Source organism: Pagrus major, chromosome 11 (genome assembly GCF_040436345.1).
Source record: "Pagrus major chromosome 11, Pma_NU_1.0".
NCBI lineage: Eukaryota > Metazoa > Chordata > Actinopteri > Spariformes > Sparidae > Pagrus > Pagrus major.
The window spans coordinates 27,262,797-27,281,513 of NC_133225.1; the positions used below are offsets into that span (position 1 = coordinate 27,262,797).

General features: G+C 40.2%; 1 protein-coding gene across 1 annotated transcript in view; it reads left to right on the top strand.

Moving 5' to 3' along the window:
- The first annotated feature begins 8,789 nt into the window (after positions 1 to 8,789).
- Positions 8,790 to 18,717, top strand: part of LOC141005129 (discs large homolog 1-like protein) — a 127,017-nt gene continuing 117,089 nt past the window's right edge. Inside the window, exons 1-4 of the mRNA XM_073476891.1 lie at positions 8,790 to 8,808; positions 9,935 to 10,105; positions 12,970 to 13,801; positions 15,004 to 15,094. Of these exons, the coding sequence (XP_073332992.1) occupies positions 8,790 to 8,808; positions 9,935 to 10,105; positions 12,970 to 13,801; positions 15,004 to 15,094 (1,113 nt within the window). The remainder of the gene's footprint in view (positions 8,809 to 9,934; positions 10,106 to 12,969; positions 13,802 to 15,003; positions 15,095 to 18,717) is intronic.

Here is an 18,717-nt window from a genome sequence, read left to right on the forward strand (position 1 = left end):
GCTGCTGCAGTTTGGATTTTGTGATTGGTTTGTTAATTAGGCAGTCATCTGATTGGTCAGTCTGAATAGTTTGTTTTTGTTGGTTAGTTAGGGTTTTGGTATATTTTTGCTTTTCTCCTATGCCTTTTATTTTGCTGTCCATGGTAGATTTTTAATAATTTATTAGGTGTAGCACATGATTTCTGTGTTCTTCATCGTTCTTCTTTGCTTTGTCCAGTTCTTGTCTCCTCCCTTTTCTGTTGTCTTCTATTCTGTTTACTTCTTTTCTTTCTGTCACTGTCCTGTATTTTATTATTTTTCTGCTGTCTTCTCTTCTGTTCTGCAGTTATTATTGCCTCCAGTGTACAGAAATTGAAAAATTAAGACTTTCTGCCTTGTGTATATACATAGAGCTGCAGCTTTCTAGAGCTGCACTCTCCTTGGGGCCTGGACAGACAGCTCTAAAACTTTATGGTTAATATAAATATTGTTGATAAACCACATTCTGACTTCTCTCTTATGAACATACAGGGATTATTTCTCCAAATGGATGATTTTCTATACTATACCGCTGTTTTTTCTCTGTAAAGAAAACACTGTTCATAGTTCATCACTGCTACTTTTTCGTTTTAAAAATTGTTGCTTGCACAGCTGTGCTGAAAAGAGCTAAAGCAATATTTCTGAGGCTCGGCCCACTGAGATTTTCAGCAGAGCCTAACTCCTGCAGTGCCATCTATTGAGCGAGTCATGCTAATGTTTACACACACTGCCGTGCACATGAACTACCAGGCAAACACACATATACAGTAGACGTATGTGCCCCCATACACAACACATATTGCATAATGAAGCCCTGTTTATATTCTAGCCTGATTTTAGAATTCAACTGCTATTATAAAACCAAACACACACACACACTGCAACATTATTCATAATACCTGTGCCATATTTTGAGGTCCTGTTTTCTGGTGTTGTTACAGCGTTGTTAACATCCCTTTTTAGCTGTTTGAGTTGTATGATGAAGTTACAGCATGCTTTCAAATCACTGGTCACTGTCAGCCAGCCATTTTTTTTGTTGGCTTCTAGAGTTCTCTACTCTGTAGAGGACTCTAGATGTATTATATCACTGAGTTTCAGTGAGACTGATGTTCTATAGTTGGTGACATATGGACCCTCTGCCCCTCCCTGGTTGTATTTACACAGGCCCAAAACATCAGAGCTTTACTTCTTTGTGGCCCAGATCTGATCTGCACACAGTGAGAGCAGCAGCATGTCGGGAAACTGGTCTTAACGTTCGGCAAGCATCCGCTCAGCTGAAGTGCCCTCACCTCTCGTCTCCCTGTAGAAAGCAACCAGAGAAAAGAGAATCAATAAGGTATAACACACAGTGTTGGTGTCTTAATGGGTAAATCTGTAGTGAATCAGATTTGCCCTCCTCAGACAATCAGGGAACGATCAGATCTGTGTCACAAAGACTTTTGGCTGCACTACACTGTAACTTTTTTAACTTGAGGAGATGCTAATTGACACAAGGTGAATATGGAAATTTAGATTTGCCAACTTTGTTGGCCAGTGTTCAGAATTATATTGGAATATGGTGGTGTTTGGAAAAAGACATTTAGAGGACGAGGGAAACAAAGTGATGTAGACTCTGATGTAGAGACTGAGATTATATGAGAGATTTCTGAAGCCGTGTAAGTGTGGTCTTATAAAATCTGACTATCATAGTCATGCTTCAGAAATTGTATTGACATGTCAGAAGAAACCACAGAAAAAGAGTGAAAAGATTCATTTTCTGTCTTCGTGTAAATGCAGCACGTGTCTTGAAGACGTTTCATGACGGGGAGTCGTGTTCTGTTCTGTAAAATATCTGATGTTTCATCCAGAGCAAAACATCCTTCACTGTCTTTTACTTTTACTTGACATGACAGAGTCATCCTGTGCCCATTTTGTGTCAACCCTCTTAATAAGCGTTAGAATTTAGTTAATTCAATATAAGGGACACAAAATGGCACAGAGTAGTCTTGTGGTTGAGAGATCTCAATCGCAGGTGACCACCCGACCCTATTTAGAGTTTGAAAAATCAAAGATATTGTGATGAGAACAGAGAAAAAGGTTTGATAATATAATTATTTTTTACTACATGTTTCAGGTAATTCTTTCTAAATATATTGATATACCTAAGCTTTGCTCAAAAATTGTGATATTTTATAATAATGACACTTATAACAAAGTTATGGATGGAAGTACGCACAGTATGACTTGGAGACCTACACATGTACTATCCAAAACTGTATAAAATGTATTTCTACTGTAATTGTGAATTTGTGTTATACAAATATATATTATATATATATGTATATGACTATAAAAACAGTCATTTTCTATGTGTTTAAACTACATAAGAGCTGAACAAATGCTGAGGACGGTGTCACTGTACATAGCTGTGAATGAAATCCAATTTAAAATGACTCATATTGATTGTGAATGTACTCATGCTTTTGCAGTACCTACACCTACCCAACTTGAATGCTGCTTCTTCTGTTGTGTGACAAAAAGTACTTTGACCTCCGAAGAGAGAAAAACGCTGTCGAGTTATAAGTTGGACAAATTTTAGTGATGATTTAACAGAACTATTTATTTCTTTATTTATTTGCACATGCAAGTTGAAATCCTTCCAGTTTTAAGTTTGAGTATTAATGCGGAGAAATGTAATTGCAGAAGTATATATAATATATATCATGTGTTTAGAATGCATTTTGCAGACGCTATCTGTACATACTATTTAAGATACAGTTTTTACAAAAAATAATATATGTATAAAATTGAAAAAATGCTGTGCAGCGATTATACTAGAGCCATTTTGGGCTTTGGGACGTACCATTTTTTCAGTATATAAGAAGTGTTTTGAATAATGTACTAAAGTCTCTATTGTACAAATAATAAAAATGTCACTATTGGTAATCTGGCTTCCTCCTGGTGCACTGAACTCTGTCTTTAGGAGGTGGAAATATCTCTCTTACTGCTGCTCTATGTGTTTTTATGCCTCAGAAAGAGAGAGAGTTGTGAGGAAAACGGCAATGAGACAAAAGGAGAAAGGGATGGGGGAAATAAGGTGATGGAAAAAGGAAGAAGGTTTTGAAGAAATGAAGTGCTAAAGGAGGTTGTGAGGAAGTATGAGAAGAGTGAAGAAAGATATGCATGGGAAAATCAGAAAAGTAGGGACTGAAATAAGGAAGGAAATGAAGGAAGGAAAGAAAAAAGGAATGAAGGGAGGGGAAAAATGCAGAAAGGAAGAGAAATGGGTGAAGGAAAGGAATGAGAAGACAGAAAGAAGACAAAGATGGAAAAACATAGATGGAGAGGTAGAGAAAAAGAGATTAAGTAACCAGGAAGCGTAGTGATAAAGATCACTTGAGCAGATCTGTGGGAGATTTCACTTTCCTCTGCTTTGTGGATTAAAGCTGGTAGAGGCTGTCATCATCTCAGCAGATGCTGCTTTGTCTCTCCGTCCATTAGTCTAATGGGACAGAGTCTAACTCTTCTTCATCCCTCTATATCCGTCCATCTCATCTCTATCTATTCTTGACACTTATCCGAACTGTGGATCAGAGAGGGACAGCTGAGTTCGTCAAACTGCCTAACAAACGAGTTTTAATTAAAATAGAAAACCATGTTAGTGTTTGTATTTTTATATGAGTTTAAAGAAAGAAAAATGGTGCATTGTGGTAAGTATAATGTGTAAAGTTCATACGGCGCATGTAGCTGAGAAAATGGTCTGAACTTGACACATAATGAATTTGATACTTCTACTTACTGCTCGCTCACTGCATTATTTTACCGTATAACGATGCATGACTGGATCATATTGTCATATAATGAGATCGGTATCATTGGCTTTATGTTGTTCATCATGTCTCTTGTACCATTCCCCACTGTTCTCCTGGCATCAGTGCCCTCAGTAGAACAACTGTGCTGACTGTGGTACAGGCCGACAATTAACAATAGAGGGTAACTCACACACGCACACACACTCACACACTGACAAATGCATTGATGAAAGCAGAATGATGTCCCTTTGTTCTCTTGCCTCTCTAGTCTGTCTTTTACGCGCTGGTTTGGGTAAAATGATACTTCTGTGTGCTGACTGACAAACCCACTTACACAACCATGCATAAATTCCTGCCCTCACTCGCTCATGCATTATGCCGGCGACAGTGTGTGTGAATGTATGTGTGTGTAAGTGATACAGAGCGAGAGTTTCTGTGCACCCACCAAAGCTGTCAATAAGCTCTTGTGACCTGATCAATAACAATACCAGAGACAGAGTCCATGACCTGCATTCAGCTGCTGCCTGCATGCATATGTATGTGGTGGCTGATGAGTGTGTGTGTGTGTGTGTGTGGGTGTGTTTGCGTACTTACAGTCGGTCCACTGTCTATGAACAAACCGTGGACATGCAGGACTAACATGTATCGAGCAGTAATATTGCATTCTAGCTTTATGTATGTTAACTCTTGACAACCATTAGCATGTCCACTGCTGCTGACCACGTGACCGAGTTAAACTAATGTATAACAAAATGTCAAACAGACTGCTGTCAGGGAGATAAAGATTTCATCAAAAGTGGAACAGCCCGGCTCCCAACAACTTTCTCATTTAGCCTTGTCACAGTTTGTGTATTTTAACTGTAATATAGAAATCTAAAATAAAATATTGCTGCTTAAACACACAGTATTTAAGTTCATGGCGCTAGGAGTCTCTCAACCAAAACAAAGATGTAGTTTGATGATGTTTTTAAGAAGCGTGGGATCATGGGAGTTGCTGTCTTGGTTGTTAAGCAGCCACTATAGAGTGGTGTAGTTTGTAGTCCTAAAACTCAGAAATCAGTTAGCATTTTTGCACATCCAGTCCTGTCATCCGGTCTGTAGTTACCACAGGCTTAAGATATTTTCGTGTTTTGTTCTTCAACATAAAATCCATCATTAAATGTATCACAATTTATTTATAAAGCACTTACATGTCATGGCTAAATGAGACTACAGAAGTTGTCACGGACACTAAACGTCATCACACCGAACACAGAGACTCACTGACTCACTAGTCCGTCTTTACAGGCCGACTTTAGTTACAAACTATTCTAACTCTGACTTTACAACTTCTAGATTGATCAATTTCACAAAAGTGTTCATCTGTGAAGATTATCTTGCTGAACAAAACCCGTAAGTATCATAAACTTGTGTTTGCCACAGAGCTTATTTTAGGCGAGATTCAAAAATCCAATTCAAAAATCTCACAGGCCTTTTGTCGAGGGAACCAGGGCGATGCTAACTTCTGGCTTAGCCTGCAAAAATACGCTACACCACTCTATAGCTGATGAAAATCTACCTATATGACTTATGGCAGAAATTATTATGGACGAGGTAATGTGTTACGTTCAGTCTCCTTTGCAGACTTCCTTCCTCAATCTCTGATTCTCTCCTTGAAGTTATAGCAACAGGCGACCAAATGAAACATACCGTTAACCTTGACCTCGGGTCTGTACATTGCTGGAGACATAGACAATAGTGTAAGTAGGCCGACACAACTCAACTAAATATATAATAAAGGTCTAGTCATTTTTTATACATTTTAAAGCAGAATTGTTAATGTTAGCTTATATATTATACCTTTATGTAGCAGTTAGCTGTTAATTAAGCTATTTATACTAGCTGGGCTAAGTAACTGGTCACTTATACTGTAAAGATGCTAGCTTCACACACTCCTTACTCAGAACAAGACCCAGATGAAGCCTGGGTGAAGTGGTGACTCCAGGTTTTTGGGTGTTTGGCCTATAGATCAAATAATTGTTAGCTAGGCAATGAAAAGCCACCCAACTCTTAGCCATTAGACAGCTTACATTAGCTAAACACTGATATATGTTGAGTGATAGAAGGCAGATTAAACATTAGTCAAACTTTTATTAGGCCTATTTATTCATTAACTATTAGACTAAACAGTTATTGGTGCTTTTTATCTGGTTGTGTATATGAACATTTGACAAGTTAAATATTAGCAGTGGTGTAGCTAGTTTTGAGAGTGCAATAGCAGCAAGCTAATAACAGCACACACATCTATTAGAAACACAAGAAGTTGACAAATCATTGTCTAATTTTATACTTAACATTGCTTATTTTATCTGACTGTATCATTTTTGATACAAGTTTTCCCTTTATCACAAAAAGATGCTAACATAGGGAAACTGCTGCAAACTTAAGGAAGCAATTGACAGGTTTGGTGGTAAATGTAGACTTCTTTTACAAACAATTGACGGAAATGTTACTATATTTATAATATTAAATGTTGTTAAGGAAGACCCCATAACAAACTTGGAGCAAATTACCACTTAGCTGATTGAGTCGTTATGAATGATGCGTTAGCGCCAGCTGCCTACTAGCCTGCACCAGGCAAAAACAGTGACATTTGCAGTCCTCTCTGTAACCACCCTGTGAACGTTGAGTCCAATCATTTTGTGGCATATTAATCCTGATTTAGTCCACCAACATGACTCTGGCTAAATATTTAACACTACATCAGTCACTCAGTTTCTGGTCTGGGGAGATAAAGTAGCTGGTGTTAGCTCTTCTGCTGGGAGCAGCTTACCATGATTTCAAAGTGGGGCTTACAGTGGAATCGGCAGTACCAACTATTTGACAAAAATTGATAGGATGTTAATATAAATATTAGACTGATATAGCGGATGGCCGTCATCATTGGCCGATATTGGCCTACGCAGATATATTGGTATCAGCGTTTATGTTGCCCCATATGTGGCTATATGAAAACTTTTGTCTTTTTCTTTATTTTAATGCAGAAAACACATCAAATTGTATTGTTAAACTGTAAGAAACAAGTGTTTTTACAAGTGTTTGATAACCACATATGAGGGATCATTGCGCAAAATGTGTGTATATCTGCCAAAATATCAATACCGACTTCCTGATTGGTTTTGGCATCGGTTGGGCTCTCATGAAAACTATTACCTAACCACTCTTTATTGCGTTAGATGTATTTGGCAGTGACTTGATTTTCTGCCCTGCCAGAGATACTCACACACTTACTGGGAACTTCTGGTTTTCTTTTAATGCGTCAGTAAATGTTAAGCCTACTTCTTTAAGAGGCATTGTTTTGGGTAAACTAGGCCCTGGTAATTGACATGTATCTGGGCTGAGAGATACAGCATGGACAAGCCTGAGACAGGGAGAGGCTTTAATCTACTCAACACAATAAAACTGTTTACCATGATAATAGCACCGAATTCACAGAGGAATGGGCCTGCCCGGACAGCTTGTGGGATTATACCTGTGACATTTCAACTGGATTTCTCATACACCTTGTGTTTTAGATTGTGTTAGCGTCTTTGTGTGTGCATGCAATTTGGGCACCAATTTGATAAACCCTTTATAGTTCAATATCCAATTTAGACAGCAAATGTATGACAATTATCATTTAGAAGTATAATAAAAAAGATCTCTGGTAGTGTAATCAGTGTCTGTAAACCCAGAGTTGAAGTACTGTGGGAGCCAGAGGGAGCTCAGAAGACCTGAGAAGGTATTTGAGCTCCCATGAAAACATTACGATAATACATCTGTGGAGGTCATTAAAACATTACCGACCACCATTATTGTAATCACAAATTATGCATTTTTAATGTAATTACTTTTAAGTATGTTAACGATACAAATAAGCTGTAAGAAACGTGTTTTCGTAAAGAACCTAACCTGAACACCACACAGTTCAGAGGAGGAGGATGACGTTATGGAAGCCCAAGAAGAAAAGTTAATGAAAACTTAGCCTTGATTAAAAATGTATATATCCACATTGTAAGGCATAATTATGAGAAAAAGGTCATAATTATTGATACATTTATCTCTTGAATATGCGTTTAAATCTCTTAATTATGACTTTTTTTCCTCAGGATTATGAGTTTTCCCTGGTAATTATGACTTACAATGGAAATATTTTTTCATCAAGATTAGTTCTCATCCTTTTCTTTCTTTAACTGGTGGAAACAGGCTCCCACATGATGCAGCAGGGTCTTCCCCAGGTCTCTCTCTGACTTCATATTGTTCATGTATTTATTTCTGCCTCTAACATTAGCTATCTTACTGACCCCCACAAAGTAAAGATTATAACTCTGTGTAAACCCACATGAACACTCAGAGTTGAGTGGATTGGATGCAGCAGGCTTTTAACCACTGCACACAATATGGTTGTTTAACATGACAATACCACCAACAAGCTGCTTATGAGGAGCCTCTGAAACCCGCTTCAGTGCTGTTTGGATGCGAGTGCATGAATGTGCGTGAGGCGTTCAGGGACTTGTAGGTGTGTGTGCGTGAGTTCATCCCACAGGACCGCCTAAGAACCGGTCGGACAACGTTTTGACTCAAGTCACCTGAATGAAGAACTGAATGGAGAACAAGTTTTACCGACACGAGACGGAGGGAGAGCTAAAGTGAAAGAGAAGGAGGGAGAGGAAACGACATTACAGCTCCGGGTACCAAGTCCACGCGGTGACAGTTGGATATCCACGGCTGACAGCTTCTCTGTTCCCCGCGGCTCTGACGGTTTTGTCGGACTTTCCAGCGCTTGCTAAAGTTTTGGTGTGGATGAAAACACAGGTTGGTGGACTGTAGACCGCCGTGGTGTCAGTCTGGTGTCCCACTTTGGAGGCAGGCTGTCCCGGGACAGACACACACATCTGTAATAACAGCGACACACACACACACACACAACAATCCCCGGGGAGGAGGACTGTGCGCGTCACCATGCCTGTGCGACAGAAAGGTAACTGTAAATGAAATATGTTGATGTTTCTCTGTCTTTATGTCTATCTCTGTAACATACACACTCATTTATTTGGCTTTGTTGACGAACACACCAGTTTTGACCACTCTGAAAGGTTGCGTTGGTGTTGCTATGGCGAAGCGCTCTCCTCTAGCGTGGAAATTAACGTTAACGTTGGAGCACGAAACTTCATTAAAACAATCCTAAATTGAACGCTTTATTGTTTATAGATTTGGGAATACAGCTTTTAAATACAATTTTGAGAGCGTTTGCTAATTAATCAGGTATTGTGGTAAATTCGGCATAGACGTTATCCACCAAACAGCATTTTATTTGATTTTAATCCGCTTTTAGTTAAGTTAGCCTACTTGTCTTTCAGCTGGTGTGCACCAAAGCGGACAGATGATAGATTAGATTTGACTTTGATTGCATGCCGATCTAAAGTACGTGAGTGTGCAACTGATAATAATCTGACACCATGCACTCCGTCAGATGTTTGGTTAAAGATACGTAAATAATCAATGAACAGGAATTATTTTGAATGGAGTTTGGCATTGAGAGGCATTTAAAGGCTGAAGGCTGACTCTTCTGAGTGTGAGTTTGGTGTTGATCTGTCAGTGCTTCTGGTTTAATCAGCTGTTCAGAGTGCCATGGAGCCTGGAATGCAGCCTGCAGTCTTCCTTTACACCATAAACTCTATTACCCTCACGCCCTTTTACATCAGTTACGTAATAGTAGTAAACGTAATTGTAGTTACCATTATAGACTTTTCATGTTTAGTTGCTGTCAAATTTGCAAGTTAGACACATAGGGGAAAAGAAAACATCCATCTGACAGTGTTAAGAAGGAGATGGGGTATATTAGAAGACTATTAATAACACCTGTGTCCACTCTCACAGTATGGAGCCAGCCAGGTGTAATTAATCTGTCTTTCTTAACTTCACCCTGATGAACACTGTGAGGTCTGAACAGGTGACAGTTTTTAACCATAGTAATCCTCAATTAAGCAGAGGCTTTTGATGTGGAGCACCTAATCTCCTTTCTCTACTTTAGAGTGCCTGGAGATTTGTGTCTTTTCTTTTCTGTCGTTAGTTATACAGTTATTATCTGTGTATGTTGTGTTTAGATGCGCAGCGAGCCCTGGAGCTTCTGCAACAGTACCGGACCAAACTTGACCAGAGACAGCAGAACCAGAGCCGGACCAAACAGGGCCTTGTGGAGGAGGACGACCAGCTGCAGCAGTCTCTGGACAGAGTCATCAATGTCTTTCAGAGTCAGCTCTTCAGCGCTCTGCTTGGTAAGGATATTTATTTTGTGTCCATATGCCAAGTCACTGTTCTTCTTTTCATATCTGATATTACAGCATGTTGGATTAGAAGCCTTGGTTAGTTTTTATCTGCAGACAAACCTGTTGACCTTCTCATCATATTTTTGATGCTCGGAGTTGATGTCTGTTGGATTTCTGCAGGTGGCTTAATGTGAATGCAGATTAGGAAAGTAAGTCATTATCTACTACTACTCACCCTCATGCAGATGGAAAGTCAGGAGAAGTTTCAAAATCCACAAAGCATTTCAGAGCAGGGCTGCCCGAAGTTTGCTCCACCATTAGGTTCAATGTGGCTCGCTGGATGTTTTTTAGCAATTGAAAAGAAATAAAAAAAAAAGATATACAATATAAATCACTGTTAATGCTGTTTTATTTTGTGTGCCGCAAAAAATAATCCTTACATATATAAAATCATACTTATTTTTTCATAAACTGAGCATGGCAGGGAGAGTGACACTTTGTGCAGGGAGTCAGTCATTCCCAATTAAGGGAATGTGGGATCTTGGTTTCATTTTGCATCTTAACAATACAGTCAAACAGATGTTTGCTTTTTATTTTGCCCGTGACCCACCAATAAATGTCAGTTTTGGCTTTCCAAGGAAGAAGGTTTGGGCACCCCTGATTTTGAGTATCTGGGATGTTGTTCTTGGAAAGAGGTTTTAGTTAACAGTTTTTCAAATGTAATGTTCGATTGCATTATTTGGAAATATTTGTATTTTTTAGAAATATATTTTAAAGAAAACAGAAACTGTCTGTATTTCTGTCTGTAGATGCCACTGTTAATTGACATTTGGATGAACTGATCCACTAGCTTGATACTTGTGCTGATCTTCCCAACAACTTAATAAACTCAGTGTTGTTAAACTAGAGCCAGCTTTGTTTGTCTTGCATTTTCCTGCTGATGATGTCTTAAACTTTGATGGAGCAGTGCAGTTTGTCAGTCAGGAAGTATACTATGTGTTTGGGTGTATGAAGGCCTGAAGACATGAACTCTTGCCAGATAAGGAGGTTCGGCTATAAGAATGTAGACCAGTAGGCCAGCAGCCAGAAGGCCAAACTGATCATAAGAGTGTTTCTGTGAGTTGTAGTACTAGTTTTCATGGTGTCTCCAAGATGTTGTGACATGACTGCTCACCAGAAAATGGAGATCAGAACACCACGATGTAGGCTGGTGTCACAGAAAACACTGGACCCTTTGTTTAAAGTATGCACAAGTTTAGAGAATCTGTGTCAAGTACAAATTCCTTCCAAGAGTTAACAGTCTGTGTCTAACTGGTTAGTTCTGTCTGTGGTGAATTGTTGCTTACTGGAAGGAAAACACTGAGCACACGTGTGTGTGCGGTTATGTGCATGACGACAAACTGGTTTTTAGTTCCCACCTGCTTAGCGTCACACCCACACCTCTGGCTCTTTACACTAACACTCCTCTCTCCTTTCTGTGTGTGTGCACATGTGGGTGTGTGCTGTTCACTAAACATCAGGCTGAGTTCCTGTTTATGAGTTTTAGTAAAGCTGTGTCTGGTTTTAACGTTCTATTTTGAAACCGTGCTGGCTGTCTTTTTTCTTATTACTGATCCTTAACTTGTTTTGTGTCAGAGATATTTGACTTAATCTATTTTGTTATATCTTTGAACACACTATACATCCATAGATGTGATTGTGTGTTACTGTAGTGTGTAAATCATGGTTTTATCTTCAAATCCCTGTGTATGCTTCCCATATACTTTATCTGGTTTTTCTTTTATGACCCCCTAACTTCTCTTGGCAGCCCGACCTCGCAACCATGTGTACGATTTAGTGTAGGATTGTCTGTCAGTTCTGTATGTGGAGAGAAGGAAGTGAAGCCTAATCATAACGGTCACTTTGAAAACGCTCTGACAGTGGAATGAACCCTGAAAGACCTACTGTTTAGGTGACAGTACCCTTATTCTGCCACTAGAGGTCAACACAGTATTAGCTGTGTTTGTTTGATTTCTCTACAAACATACCTCACCATCTCAGGAGTAATTAAAAAATGACATCTGACGGCTTACTAGGGCTGCAACCGATGATTATTGTCATCAAAGATAAATCTGATTATTATTCTTATCATTAACCACTTCATTGATCAATTTGTTCAGTTTATAAAATGTAAAAAATAGTGAAAAATGTCTGTAACAGTTTTCCAAAGCCCAAAGTGATCTTTTCAGATGTCTTATTTTGTTCAATGAACTGTCCCAAACCCTAAAAAATACATTTTAAAAATGACTGAAATATGAAACGGAAAGATGAAACGATTCTCACTTTGATCAGTTAATCAACTCATCGTCTCTGCTCTACTGCTCTACTGTATATCTTTTGGAGAAAACATCACTTCCAGGTACAAGATTCATTTATTCCTAAAAATTTTCAACACCAGGGTTGCAAAACAAAGTTGAAGTTTGAGCCCTTTAATGCTACATCACAGACAACAATAAAAACAAACAAACCATTTTAAAGAGTGGATTTCGTAAGATGAATTGAGGAGTCTCACAGCCTGAGGAATGAAGCTGCTCTGTAGTCTGGTGGTATGGCGGCAGATACTTCTGTATCTTTTTCCAGATACAAGCAGGGTGAACAGATTGTGGCTGGGGTGGGTAGGGTCTTTTGGTGTCCTCTGGTCTCTTTGCAGACATCTCACTTCACTAATATCACTGCTGCTCACAGTGATGTTCTGGGTGGTTTTAAACACCTGCTGTAGAGCCTTCTTGTCCTGAGCTGTGAATGAACCATGCCTTTTGTCATTACCTAATTTACTAATCCACTGAGCCCTTCAGTCATTCATCATGTCTCTAATCACTGCATTCTCCTTCCAGACATTCAGGAGTACTATGAATTGACCATCCTTCAAGACAGCAAGGGTTCTTTAGTACAGACAGACGGCCCATGGACCCACCCTGCTCCCTGTAACCTGCCAGTAGAGCCTTTGGCCCAGCCACAGCCAGTGTCTGGTCCTGTGAGCCCTCAAGCTTCTGAAGGACCATCCCAGCCAAAACCACTGACCCCCAGACCCAAGTCAATCAAGTCCCATGCCCCTCCAATCCCATCTGGAACACCCACAACAAAGCCGTCTTCCCCTACAACACCGTCCATTACACCTCAGTCACAGCCTGCCAAGGTCAAGTACCGTGCTCCTCTCCCTCCAGTCCAGCCTGGAGCCTCTAAATCATTGACATCAGAGACCCCTAAGCCCTCTTCTCCCTCTGCTGCCACAGTGACAGTAAATGGTGCAGAAAATCCCAGTGGCTCCACAAAAACACCTCCCGAAGTATCACTTAATGGGACAAGGCCACAACTTACTGCCACCAACTCTCTTTCTTCAGAAAGTTCCATCACCTCTGCCTATCTACAGAAAAGCTCCGTCTCTCCAGACCTCAACCTGGTGACTGTGTCAGCCCTCGTCTCAAGCACCATCCAAGGCTTTGTGTCGCCAACCACTCCAGACAAACTAACACCCACCAGCCCAGGTCTCAACAAAGTCACAGATGCTACCCCAATCTCCACTGCTCATGCAACCAGCAAGGACCCAGGTGTGCGCAGAGTAACTCCCAGCATGAGTCCAACGAGCCCCAACCATGGAAAATTTACCTTCAACAGCCGCAGCCCCACATTTCCTCCAGGAGCTTTGACTAAAGGGGCTCATCTGAGGTATGTCCACCATATGAGAATACATTTCAGCTGTTAAGAGGGTAGCAAACCAGACAATTATTAACTGCATACCGGCCAACATTAAGCTGGGTGTCTATTAAATGGCCTTCCCTCACTCTACACCACAGATTAATAGAAAAGATACAAGGATGTCAAAGTGAAATGACTTTTAACTAGTTTAAATTCACTAAAAAGTGATCAAAAATCAACGTCTACACTTTACCTCACAAAAACAGAAGCGGAGTGAAATTTGGAAGCGTATTTCGTCTTGTTGGGTCCTGTTTCATCCATTTTCAGCGGCAAACTGAGAAGAGCAGAGGGCCTGAGCAAGTGCAGTGATGAGTAACGCATGTAGGCAGCGCCATTTTTGCATGCTCTCTTCTGCCTCTGGGTTGGGTTGCCAGGTACTACAACAGCTATCTGACACAGATACAGAGGAACACCCATTTGATTCACTATGAAATTGGGAGATTAACATGAGAAATTACCAAACTGTACCAAAGCAGGAAAAAAAAGGGAATAAAATATTGACACTACTGAATAAATCAGGAGTGTTGGCAGATATGTAACTTACATTTTAACAGACTGAACTAATACATTTACTCTAATAAGTCTGGTGCAAAACACTACCGCAATGAGCAGATAACACCAAAGATGTAGACAAAGGAACAAACTAAGTATGACATAAGGCACAATTTCATCATACACTGTATTAACACAGTTACAAAACAGTTTACTGATATTTGAATAAGGATAATGTGGGAAGAACAGTGTACTACGTTCTATGATAGCCTTTTCATTCATTTCCTATTGATGTTTGGGTTACTCCAAGTGGTCCTGTCCTTTTATATGGTCATCTTCTGTGCTGTAGCCATGCTGCTCAAGCCAAAAATCTGTTTCAAGAAAGAAATAGAAAAGACACAGTAACTGGTATTTAAGACAGACAGACTCATGGACAATTAAATTGGATATAGGCTTATTCAAAACTTTACTTGAATTAAATGTGCATTCATTTCATGTAATGACATCTTCAATGATTATGTCTGATAACTCATGTCAGTACAAAATGATGTTGGCTATTAAATGCCATGTTTTGCATGCGGAAAATATTTGTGTATAGCAGTTGTAGTAGTGCAGACTGAAAGGTGACACTTTTCAGAGCTCTCCTCCAGATGCCTTCTCTCCTTGATTTCTCTTTCTAGTCCAACCAGCCCCGGGCCAGAAACAGTCACTAGCCCCAGCCATGGTCCATTCAGCCCCAGGTCAGCTATTGGCCCACTGACCCCCAACAAGGTAAGACCTCTCTCTTTTTTTATCAATGCCTGAGGAAACCTGCAGGAAATCTCTCCACGGTTAAAAGCACAGTTCATATTTCCTCCTATGGGAAGGTGGGTGATCTCAGTTGTTGGATGGCAGCCTTAAGGGCTGCACCATTCTGGGAAAGAAGTGAGGTCATAATTTCTGTCCTGAGTTGTAGAGAAATAATTTTTAATGAAAATACAGCCTCCATCGTGTTCTTGTGTCTAGAAGAGCTTGTCAGGTTTTTTGATATATTGTGTAAGGACCCCATTGTCAACGTTTATACAGTTAGGTGGAGAATTAGCAGTAGTTTTCATGGTTTTCACTGCCTGTGACCAGTTGCTTATTTGGTGTGAGGCTGTCGTGGCAGTTATGGATGTAGCTTATGAAGAAATCAGGAGCGCGGGTTAACATGTTAAAGAATCATTTGACAAATGACTAAAAATTCTGGTTTTAAAACAATGAAATACATGAATACAGAATGAGGGTTGATGTGTTGCCTCATGTCTAACACATCACTTCCTCTACATGGAAATAGTTTTGATAAAGGGCAAACATGTTTTCACTGGTGAAAACATCGCTTCTTGAACCCATCGAAAAGGCTGCTGGTGGCTGCAGAGAGCAGAATTAGATGGACAGATTGTTTATGCGGACTGGCTGTTTGAACATCGGCTTACATTGTATTACATAATATGACAAAAAGAATCAATTCAGTTCAGTAACATTTTATTGTTCAGTAGAGTCAGCAGAATGAGCTCACAGATGGGCTCGAGCAACTGGTTTTGTCTTGTTGATACTGCTGAAGTGGAAATTGTACACAATGTTGCTTTGATCTTCTGGTGATAGTCCACAACTTGGAAATTGTTCTGATATTGACTTACTTACTGTTTAAATGCAGTGCTGTGTGTGCACAAGGCAATATTTGTCGTCCCATGTGCTGCTCAAGTATTCCAAATGAAGCAATCCAATAATTAATGTACATTGGGGTGGTTTATCTAGTCATCTTTTATCCTGAAATGTACAATTGTCCGTTATCATTTTTAAACAGACAAAATAAGGGAACTTTGCGACAAGCATACTTGCCAACCTCGAGACATGAGGCATAATTTGCCCCTCTGGTGTGAACTTGTGTGAATCTCTGGCATAAACATATATTTATCAGTTCAGATTAATTTCTTCATTTTTAGCCTCCGGCCCTTAGAGGGTCTGTACATGCCATTGCCCTCTGTTTGTCAGCTTCTCGATGGTGATTGATGTTGGTTCGGCCCCAGTGATCGACAGATAAACGGACACAGCAGATTTTTACAAAATGCATGCCACTTTCCTTAAAAACTTTAACTCTCTCCATTTCTCGGTCTGACTCTTACTGAGGAGGACTAGGTGCAGCAGTACACTAGACAGCTTTGCAGAGCCAGAAACAGGTTAATAGGGGGAAAAGGTAGGAACATTTGTCATAAATTGAGAGAAATACAAGGCAAGTCTGGCCACACGTGTAAGTGACATGAAATGATACATTTCCTGCTTTTGCATGGCTCATTATCCATTACTGTCTATCATCTAATGGACGGGATTAGTACTATTTGGACGAGAGGCTAGCTAACATTACAGCTCAGCCTCGCTCGAGGCCTCGTCATGAGTGCAGACCTCTCGTCCACCATTTATAATTTTAGTTTTGGCCCTCCAAAGGAAAACAAGTTTTGACACCCCTGATCTAGTTTGATAAATATCGCTACAGGTGCAAATATGTACTCTATTATTTATATATTAGAGTCTATATATTTTTTGCCAATATCAGTAACCAATAACCACCCGCTTCTTTGGGCCAATATGATAAGATAACCAATAATTTCACAGTTCTTTGTTTTAGAAAAAAGTTCCTAAACTATACAGTAGTTTATGGACACCTGAGGGTGAAGAAAGGCTAAAATGTAGTGACCAAGATGGATGATGTAATATTCCATAGGTCTGATAAGATTTGTTGTGTTAAAACTCTTGTATTTCTTCTCTGTGTTCCTTGGCAAACAACAAAGTGTGTACTGCTACCTACTGTATTGTACTGTGTAGATGTTGTTTTTGTTAATGAATGGATTAACGGAGTTCAGGAAAACAATTTGGCTTAGTATTGATTGATTTATGACATTGATCTCTAGTATTTTTGATTTTGGGGTGAACTGTCCCTTTAAATGGCTGTAGAAGACACCGAGACCCAATAATATTGTTTATTAGCACAACCCAGTGCAGACTTTCTGTTGGCAGCAGTGAGCATCAGGAGATAACCAACAATGAGTGCAGGGCCAGAGGAGGGTGGAGCCGGACTGAAGTAGAGTAGGACAGGAACAGAAACAAATGTAAAATTCTGTGTGTGTGTGTGTGTGTGTGTGTTTTATCCACGAGATCTCTCCCTGCTCAGTTGGTCTTGAATAGAGTATCGTACAGTATTGTATTGTTTCAAACCCAGCGTTAATTGTAGTGATTTTGTGTATTTAGAAAAAGCACAATATCTTGAGTGAAGCTTCAGGCTGTGTATGGAGCTTTAACTTCTCCAGTTCACTGTCAAAGTTGAAAAGTAGAGCATCCATTGCTATACCGCTGTTACTGTTCACTCAGTCTAACCCCCCACTCCTGCCAAACAGAGACTGACCTGATAAAACAGCAGAGAGTGGTGTGTGTATGTGTGTGTGTGGCAGTATATGTATTTTTGTGTGTGCTTAAGTCTGTGTATACACGTCTGTCTGTGTGAGTGTTTGCCTGTGCATCCATGTGTGTGCGTTTCTGCGCCTGTCTCTGCACGTTTGCCCGTCCATTTTTTACTGTGTGCTGAGTGCGGTCTGCGCGTGTGGGGATACATATTCTAAAGCATGCACTTTTTGAGGTCAAAATGTGGCTACCAGCTGCCATAAAATGAAGACAGCAGCTGGAAAACAAGAGGGCAGGCGGAGGTGCACCGGGACAGCTGCCATGTTTCCGAGCCGGCCTGCATTTTAGCGGAGAAGTCCTCTCTGGTCGCTCTGATGAAAGGACAGGTGGAGAGGATGCGAGAAAAGGGAGGAGAGAGAGATTGAGGGATGAATGAAGAGGATAAGAAGGAGGAGACAGTGACGGACAGACGGCAGAGATATGTCACCAACAGCAACAAGCGGCTGAGTGGTGGAACGGGAAAGTTGGCGCTGGAAGATGTTTAGGTGAAAGTTTGCCAGTCGAGCTGGAGATGATGGACTGCATCTGTATCCTCACTACCAAGGTGAGACACAGGAGGGGAGCAGGTTAGAGTAGACAAGACAGTAGGACATGAGTAATCAGGTTGTGATAATGTGGGTGTAGAGATTTTCTTTGTGGTCAGTGTCCCTCATGATGGAAGTCATTCATTGTGTATGAATTGGATGCTAAGCTTTGAATGTCCTCGCGTGATCTTTTTCATTATAAACTTTTATTAAGAAAGCAGGATTTTAATGGAAAAGAGAGACTGAGACCTGCCTTAAGAGGGGTTGCACTTAACACATCCAATTGAGGCATTTGACGATAAACTCCAGGCTCAGTAAATAATGTGAAACTACCTGCACCTGCTCACAATTAGCTGTATCAAATTGGTGACAGGTTGCTGATTGCACAGATGGGGT